Source organism: Ambystoma mexicanum, chromosome 2p (assembly GCF_040938575.1).
Source record: "Ambystoma mexicanum isolate Mex_15411 chromosome 2p, UKY_AmexF1_1, whole genome shotgun sequence".
NCBI classification, from domain to species: domain Eukaryota; kingdom Metazoa; phylum Chordata; class Amphibia; order Caudata; family Ambystomatidae; genus Ambystoma; species Ambystoma mexicanum.
Window position 1 is genome coordinate 1018972893 of NC_090923.1, and position 9134 is coordinate 1018982026.

General features: G+C 46.1%; 1 protein-coding gene across 3 annotated transcripts; it reads right to left on the reverse strand.

The window, feature by feature from the left end:
• Positions 1-6502: 6502 nt before the first annotated feature.
• LOC138567043 (glyoxal reductase-like) lies at positions 6503-8691 on the reverse strand. 3 transcript variants are annotated; one of them, XM_069644868.1, is made up of 2 exons: positions 8622-8691; positions 6503-7853 (listed from the first exon to the last, which is right to left on the reverse strand). In XM_069644868.1, exon 2 carries the CDS (start codon positions 7834-7836, stop codon positions 6982-6984), a length of 855 nt encoding a protein of 284 aa, XP_069500969.1. In that variant the 5' UTR covers positions 7837-7853; positions 8622-8691; the 3' UTR covers positions 6503-6981. The 3 variants fall into 3 exon arrangements, with proteins under 3 accessions (XP_069500969.1, XP_069500968.1, XP_069500967.1); XM_069644867.1 differs by having other exon boundaries at positions 8544-8655; XM_069644866.1 differs by lacking the exon at positions 8622-8691 and adding an exon at positions 8467-8539.
• Between the last annotated feature and the right edge of the window lie 443 nt (positions 8692-9134).

Sequence of the window (9134 nt, forward strand, 5' to 3'; positions counted from 1 at the left end):
TGGGGCATATGGGCGCGTAAGGTAGAGCTGGTTACAGGGGAGCAGTTAAACAGAGTTACGTTACAGTTACAGGAAGGTTACAGTTACATAAGTGTGCAATCAAAACAATACGGTCGGCCAGGTTCCAAAATGGTTACAGGTAGGAACTGGCATAATAAGCAAGTGCATGCGCAGAAGTTAAGCTGTCAGGAGTCCGTGTTATGGAGCCAACACTTCGTGCTATGTTTGAACCGGTTGAATGAAGGTTCTGCGCGTAGATGTGGGGGGATGGTGTTCCATAGTTTGGATGCTTGTACTGGGAAGCTAGCTCCACCCGAGTTGAGGAGTTTAAATCTTGGTATGGTCAAGGTGTTAGTTTGGGCTGCTCTAAGAGGTCTCAAGGCGGAGTGTAGTGTGAAGTGGTTAGTGAGGTATGCTGGAGCAAGGTTAGCCCTGACTTTGTGTGTGAGGGCAAGCGTTTTCAGTGATATTCTGTGCTTGACAGGGAGCCAGCGTAGGTTACGTCTGGTCTCAGATATGTGTGCTTTTTTGGGGATGTTCAGGGCAGCTCTGATTGCATTGTTTTGGACTACTTGTAGTTTATTCATATTTTTATGGCTGGTGCCCAAGTAAAGGGCGTTGCAGTAGTCTATTTTGGAAAGGACTAGAGCTCTCGCTAGAGTGATACAGTTGGGTGCGGAGATGAATGGTCTGCATGCAGTGATAAGCTTGCAAGTGTAGGCAGCTGATGACGCTACTGCGTTAGTTTGTTTAGAGAGGGATAAGGTAGCATCGATGTAAATACCAAGAGTTTTAGTGTTATTAGAGACTGAGATGAGATTGCCATCTATGGTAAATGCTTTGAATGAAGGATTGAGATTTTTAAGTTTGGCATGAGTGCCCAAGATAATCAGCTCGGTTTTATCGTCATTAAGACACAAGCCATGGTGTGCCATCCATGCTTGTATAACGGAGTAGATTTCATTGAGGGTCGTGCTGTCTGTTTCGTAGTCACCCGTGATAGGAAAGAGTATCTGGGTGTCGTCCGCGTAGTTGGTATACATGACACCCAGATAGTCTAGGATATCGAAGAGGGGTTTCGTGAATATATTATAAAGTGTCGGGGACACGCATGAGCCTTGCGGGACACCACAAGGTACTGGGGCCGGCTCGGCGGAATCTGTGGGAGAGAAGACCCTCATGGTTCTGTTCGCCAGGAAGGAGCTGATCCATGCCGTGGCTGCATCTGAAAAGTGGGCTGCAGATTTCAGGTGTTGGCAAAGTGTTTGATGGTTAACCAAATCAAACGCTGCTGACAGGTCAAGCAATAAAAGGAGTGCAAGTTTGCCATGGTCTTTCAAGGTTGGATCTGGGTGGTAAGGTCAATAAGTGCAGTTTCCGTACCGTGTCTTGGTCGGAAGCCTGATTGCCTGAGCCCTAGGAGATTGTTGGCTTCTAGATAAGCCTGTATTTGTAGGTAGGCTGCTCTGTCCAGTATTTTTAATAGGAAAGGTACCGTCGTTATTGGTCTGTAATTAGACGGGTTAGCTGGGTCAAGCGTAGGTTTTTTAAGGAGTGGAATGACCCAAGCGTCTTTAAGATTGTCAGGAACTATTCCAGATTTGAAAGAGGCATTGATGAGAGTGGTAATGAATGGCGCCAGATCGTGTGCAGCTGCTTTAACAATCGGGGCAGGGCAGGCATCGCCTTGGCAGTTTGAAGGTTTCAGTTTCCTGATGATGTTTTCTACTTCCCACGTTGAAAGGGGTGAGAAGCTGAAAGGTTTACAAGTCGTTTGGAAGTATGTTAGGCAGTTGTTTGTGGTTAGGGTCTGCAGATAGCACAGATTTTTTTGTGTTAATTTTGGATTGTAGACAAGCTATTTTATCTAATAAGGCTTTCTGGATGTTGCTACACCATAGTGCGTCAGTAATACCTTTGTCAGTCGGGGCAATAGGGGATTCTAATTCTTTGAGTATTTTGAAGAGTTCTTTAGTATTGGATTCCGCTTGTGTAATCCTTTTGTTATAGGAGTCTTTTTTGGCTAGGAGTATGGCTTCTTTGTAGCTAGAGGATACTAAGGTTAGTTCAGATTTGTTCGGAGCTGTGGGATGTTTTTTCCAGAGTGCCTCAGCGGTTCTTTTGGCTTTACTTAGTTCTCTTAACTGTGGCGTGAACCATGTGTTAAGGTGACACTGTGGTTTCGGTTTCCGCAGTTTTAGCGGGGCAATGGAGTCCAGAGCTTTAAGTATAGCCTGGTTGTAGGTGTCTACTAGAGCTGTAGGGTCTGCATCTGAATCAATATTATTCAATATGGGGAGTAGAATAGGTAGGAGTTTGTCGGGAGTAATGTCTTTCTTGTTTCTCGTGCAGATGGCAGGGGCGATGGTAGGCGCTAAGTGAGTAGTGTTAGCTTTGATAGTAAAGGTTAGTTTGTGGTGGTCTGACCAGATGCATGGGTCATTAGATAGGAGGTCAATAGAGCAATTGATGTGTGAGAGCCAGTCTAGAGTTCTACCTTTGATATGGGTAGATTCGTGGATGATGTGCGTGTGACCCAAATCAGATAATGAATTGGCTAAGTCAAGGGCATTGGTGTCTTTAGGATCGTTGAGACCGAGGTTAAAGTCCCCAAGTAAGATGGTTTGCGAGTTAGGTTTGGTGTTTATGGATATAAGTGATGCAATGTCCTCTGTGAAAGAGGCGATGGGTCCTGGTGGTCGATAAATGAGGTGCACGGTGGCCGTGTGGTTGGGTGAAAGGGGTAGCTTAATTGACAAGGATTCGGCAGACGGGATTTGCGCATCTTGGATGATTTTGATGTCGAAGGTATTTCTGTATATGAAGGCAAGTCCGCCTCCCTTTGTTTGAGTGGTGTTTCTGTCAGATCTTATAATGGCATAATCATTAGGTATTGCGAGGGCCAGAGATGGGCCGGATGCGGCATTGAGCCAGGTTTCAGTGACTGCGAGGACATCAAGGTTTTCATAGGTTATAAAGTCAGCAATGTCGAGAGCATGGGCAGGAAGAGACCTGGCATTCACTAGTGCTGCTTTGATGAGTTTATCTTTTTTGAAGTTTTTTTCAAATGTTGGCGGTGGATTGTGGGCTAGATTGTTGATGTCAAAGGGGGGAGCAGCATGATTATGGGCAAGATGCGAGTGTTTTATGGTACGGGCTCTTAGTCTGGAGTTCCTGCTTAAAATACTAGGGTGGTGAGAGTACGGGGAGGTAGGTGGACTGGTTCGGATGTTCAGACTAGTATTTCTCTTCAGTGAGCTAGGGTGGAACGAGCCTGGGTAGGTGGGTGGTCTAGTTCTAGAGTTCAGTCTAGAATTTCTGATGGTGATAGTACAGGGTTGGTTGGGTGTTGGTTTGGAGGCAAAGTGTCGTATCCAGAGTGCTGGATCATCCAAGTATAGATTTGCGGGTGTCATGGTGCTAGGCCTCAGGGAGGAGGTGGTGGGTGCCATGCCTAATCTAGTGGAAGTGTATTGTTTAGAGTGTAGGTCAGGCTGGCTAGACCAATAACTACTGTAAGGGTACAGTAGGTGTATGAGCGTTGATAGGTACCAATACATGATGTTTAAGGTGTTACTGGTACACAAGGTGACGGGGGTGGTCTATTAGCGAATAGAGGCACAGCATAAATTGATTGAATTTGATTGCGGAGTATCCATGCAGAGCATCATAACAGGCAACGTAGTCTGTGGGCGGTCGAGTGACCAAGGCACAACAACTGTAAATGAGGTCGGATAGGCGACCAAGGGGCACAACACAATGGTAAATGTGGTCTAATAGGCGACCAAGAGGCGCAACACAATGGTAAATGTGGTCTAATAGGCGACCAAGAGGCACAGCACAATGGTAAATGTGGTCTAATAGGTGACCAAGAGGCACAACACAATGGTAAATGTGGTCTAATAGGCGACCAAAAGGCACAACACAATGGTAAATGTGGTCGGATAGGCGACCAAGGGGCACAACACAATGGTAAATGTGGTCGGATAGGCGACCAAGGGGCACAACACAGTGGTAAATGTGGTCTAATAGGTGACCAAGAGGCACAACACAATGGTAAATGTGGTCTAATCGGCGACCAAAAGGCACAACACAATGGTAAATGTGGTCTAATCGGCGACCAGGGGCACAGCTTAGGCCATAGACCTTAAATGCGTGGATTAGTGATATGGGTATTGACCAATGCTGTAAGACATGCGACCATCATGGATCAAAGGCAGAATCAGTGAATGTTTGCTGAGAACCGATGCGTAGGCAGCAACGGTGTTGAGCACGCTGCACGAGCTAGGTGCACATCATGTGGTTAGGCACGGGCTAGGAACACCCTAGGAACAAGTTTGCGTCTGGCTCATATCGCCAACAAGTGATAGGGGGTTGTGCCATGCGCGTGTAATGTACAGTGAGCAGGAACACATGTGGGGTTTCGTAAGAGTGCAGGTATACGGGCACAGATCTTACCAGAGTGTTCACGTAACTCTTGCCAGTCAAAGCCTGCTTGGCGGTGGGCGGCACGTGTGCAATGTCCTGAAAGCAGCAGAGGTTCCTCCAGGGTCGCACTGTGAGGAGCGAAGCAGTGTCCCGCGCCGTGCCGCTAGGTGCGGACAGGGGCAGACAGGAGGGGCCTTAGGCAGCTAGGGCCGGCTTCCGCCTCCGGTCGCCAGACGCTATTGATATGTAGATGAGGGTTGCTAGGCAACCATAGAGCGCGTCGGGAGGACGAACTGAGCGGCGGCCATCTTGTGGCTGGAATCTCGTCGGCGTTGCCTCGTCGGTGGTGTAGAGCCAAGTCTATGGCCAGCGGTGCACCGTGCACTGCGGGTGCAGGCGCTCAGATGCTGCAAGTATGCGGACAAGCAGGATGGCAGGATGTGGAAGGGGGTCTGTGTCCCAGCTGCTCCTGCAGCATGGGAGCGGCGATGTGCCTCCGAGCACAATCAGGTGCGAGTGAAACGAGCGGGGCTCCAGCAGGGCTCCTGCCCAAGTGTAGAGTGGGCATGTTGTCCTGCCCTACACCTGTGGTTATTGTGCAAAAGACCTGCTGACGGGCCCTTCTGTGAAAAAGTAAAACAAATTAAAATGTGAAAAAGAAAGATCGGCACAGGATTTAATTAGTGGCAGGTGGGGCCTTCTTTCTTTATCTATGAATGGATTAGCATCCATTCCAAGAGTCCTCTGTCTGTGTCCAACCAGAGGTGAAAATGAATTGCAAAGGCAATGCAGTGGATCTGCAGGTTAGAAGTGCAAAAGAAAACATAGAATGCAATGTGTGTAGAACCTGGGGAAAAATAAGGCAGGGGTGTGAAATAACCAGTGAACAGCTGCACTAATAACCCTAGGTCCGAGTAAAGCTGCATGAGCATTTAAGAATGAAAAAAGGACCAAATTTGAGTTGAGTGATGTAAACTGCTACTGTCGTTGCTTTGAAAGGTCAAGGCTAAGAAAGAAAGTGCTAAATAAAATAAATAAACTATTATCAACCACATTTATATAGACGGTTGCATTCCTGGACAGGTGGAAACGTTCCTGTGATTAACAACTATTCTGAAACTTAAGATGCAGAAAAATTGCAAACACACAACCACTTGTTTCATTTACTGTGGCAAAATCAACCATATCATAAAGTGCACAAAAAATATTTAGTTAAATTTTCGAAACTTTTTTTCAGTGACTCTTAGCAGTAAACATGTTGTGTTCATTGTATGAGTCAATTGTGACTGAAGGACGATCACACACGTGTTTCTGCCAAAGGTTCAAATAGACCAATTTCCCATGACAAAGTAGTGCAAGAGGCTCAAATCATCTGTGGATGGCTTCACGTTTCCGTTTGTAGCTCGTGAAAACGTTCACAGATCAGAAGTAGCTCTCTGTTAGCAGACCCCTGCATTAAAATCACATTCATTCAGCAGGCAAACTAACATGTGCTAGGATATCCAAACCCTCTTCGAACCTATCATAGATTTCTTTGGTGATGGGAGGGTAATGTGTTGAGTGGTCTACGAGGCAAACATATACGGGCTAACCTTCCATTGTGGTGTAATGTGAATGAAAGGCGTAAAAGGCTTGGGGAAGGCTTTTACGCCTTTCATTCACGCCTCGTTTTCAATCATTTGTATAGCGTAGAGAAGGGTGTAATGCAACTTGCGTTTCTGCCACCTTCCTTCCTCTTCGACATACAAATGCTCCTGCACTTGTGCCTGCATTGATTTTTATTCCGGCGCAAATGCTGGGAATCCCAATGGGCTTTATAGACGGCGGACCCAATAGGGATCCATTGAACAGGCTGTCTACCATGCTGCCAGCAGCGTTCACAATTGCCTGACATGCTCGCATGTCGGCAGGGTGGAGGAATTCATGAAGAGGTATTGTGCCAAACATCTTCTAGGAATTCAATCGCACCAATATCACCCTTATTCAGAACCAAGCCATTGTGTATTTTGCCATATGCATTTAATCCATTAGAATGAATTAAACAAATCTGAGTTTACAAGAATCCAAGAGTAGATGACTAGCAAAAACATTTTAATGAGGATTAAAGAAAATTAATAACATGATATTCCTCCTATTTCCAATTAACTGTTTTTAGACGTTTTTTCTTTAAAGCAAGATTCCGGATGATAAACATTGTTCTGAATAATTTAGGCTTCATGGAGGAAAACAGCTGCACAGTTCAGAACAGTAATCCAGAGTGTTTCAGAAATCCAAGTTATTGCCAAATAAACATGTTTACATATTGCCACAACTTTGAGATGTTACAAAAATTACCAGTCATCAAGGACCCTCCACCTAATCAACATATTGATATAGTTTCTCCTATTTTCTGCCCATTAGAAATATTTCTTTCATGTCGATTAATAGAACCATACATTTGATTATGCAAATCATCAAAACTTTCCAGCAATTAATTTAGTGTCAAGTCTTCCATAGTACCACAATGTCCCTGGCTGTGCATCATCAGTTGCCTAAAAGTGGATCTACTCTTCTTCAGGCCACTCCACTAGGATCCCAGCAATAGCGCTTATCACAGTTCAAGGTATCCAGCTCCTCAATTTCCTGAGGAGACAGCTCAAAGTCAAACAGACAGAAGTTCTCCATGATGCGCTCCGGGTGGGTCGACTTGGGAATCACTCCAATCCCCTGCTGTAGCGCCCATCGCAACAGTACCTGCGATGGCTGCCGCCCACACTTTGCTGCCACTGCTCGCACCTCCTTTCGGTCTACCAGTTGCCCACTCCCCAAGGATGTGTAGGCTTGCAGTTGTACACCAGCCATTTGGCAGAAGCGCAGTAGGTCTCGTTGGGCCAGCTCTGGGTGATACTCCACCTGCAGCACTGCTGGTCGCACTTGGCAGTTCCCCAACAACTCCTTCAGGTGACCCTCGGTGTAGTTGGAGACGCCTATGGTACGAAGGCTGCCGGCTTTGTTCAGCTTCTCTAAAGCTACCCAGGATTGGCGCCGGCATTCCGGGTTTCGAGGATCATCACTTTTCCACCCCTGTTTGCCTGGCCAGTGGATCAGGTAGAGATCCAGGTAATCACAATCCAGGGCGTGCAGACTATGCAGGGCTGCCCTCTCAGCATCCTCCCCGTGATCCCGTGGTGCCAGCTTGCTGGTTAGAAAGATGTCCTGGCGTGTCAGGCCATGCCGGGGTAGAAGTTCTTTCAGGGCCTGGCCAATGTCTGCCTCATTGCCGTAGACAGCAGCTGTGTCGAAGGAGCGGTAGCCACATCGAAGGGCTGCATCGAGCGTGCTGTAGATGGTATTATAGCCTATGATGCGGAAGGTACCCAGTCCGACCTGTGGCATCTGCACTCCATTGTTCAGGGTTACACTCTGCATGGTGTGCTACAAACCAGCTGCAAATAATGGAAATAGCTCAGAGACTTTGCCACAACACAGAGAAGTACATGCCTTATACAATGAAGAGCATCAGAAATAAAAGTCAGTCACGAAAGAAACTCTCAATTATTGCTGAAGGACATACATACCTCAGAGACGTAATATTTCACAAAGGCAAAATAATTCAGCCACCTAACCCTTTGATCTCTCACCTGTGCTCCCTTTCACTTACAGAATAACTGACCACACCTCTCCTCACCCCGCCCTCGGGGTTATACAGTGATAGCCCTCTCGCTTATAGTAATTAACCGCAGGGTCTGCCTCTTGGCCCGACTATGAAAACACTGCCATCCGACTTCTCGCGCATACAATGGCTGGCAACACTCTATAATAAGCGATTACCCAGTGGCAATGTATTGTATTCTGATAGCTATAAAATTATAGGATGAAATATTTGGCAGTGAAAACGTGATCACCTTTGAAATATGTGAAATATCTGGTCGCCTCGTAATAATTTTAACTGCATGTTTTTTCTCGAGATGTACATCACTCGTTGCAATTTATTTTTCAAACTGTTATTACCCCCCTGACTTTTCAGGGCAAAAGCGAATGGCCCAAAGATTCCCTCACCTTATCAGTGCATATCCTGTTAAACCTTAACTGGAGGTTGGGTAGTGACTAAACATCAATTAGAGAAACGGACTTACCATCGTTTCCTCCTCCCAACAACACATCGACGCCCTGTGACGTAAAGCCTATAAAGAGGCTCCCGTCAACTCACCTACCAATGAAGTAACGTTCTAGGCTATGTACCCATAAGGAGGAGGGCTCGTGTAATCGGGAAGGGTCTCCACGTCTCTTCTTGCACTGGAGGAAGTTTAACTTTACTAAGCAGTAAGCAATCAAAACAAAGAAAGGACTACATGGCATTCGTTAAAAGTGAAAGGAGCTCTAGTAGAACTTTTAACGAATCACACACAAATTGCCCGAAGATCTATTGTTTTAATGATTTGTGGGAGACAATTACAGAACCGCTTCGTATACTTGAAAAAAAGTAAAGAAACAAAACAAACGGGTCGGTTTTCACGAGTAAAAATATTGTTGCTCATGATGTAGATCAGCCCAATTCAAAATGGTCTCGGACCAGAGACAGCGAAACAGTGGGTGGAGACCTCGGTGCTAAAGAACGACTAGAGCGTTAACATTCAATACTTTCTACACTTTATCTCACATCAAGGAGACGCAGCCATGAACACCATCCTGCGGAAATATTACCTGTGATATGACAGTTTTTATTA

What these genes read in the sequence shown, in the direction of transcription:
- LOC138567043 (XM_069644868.1), bottom strand. Translation starts at nt 7,836, where the DNA reads ATGCAGAGTGTAACCCTGAACAATGGAGTGCAGATGCCACAGGTCGGA.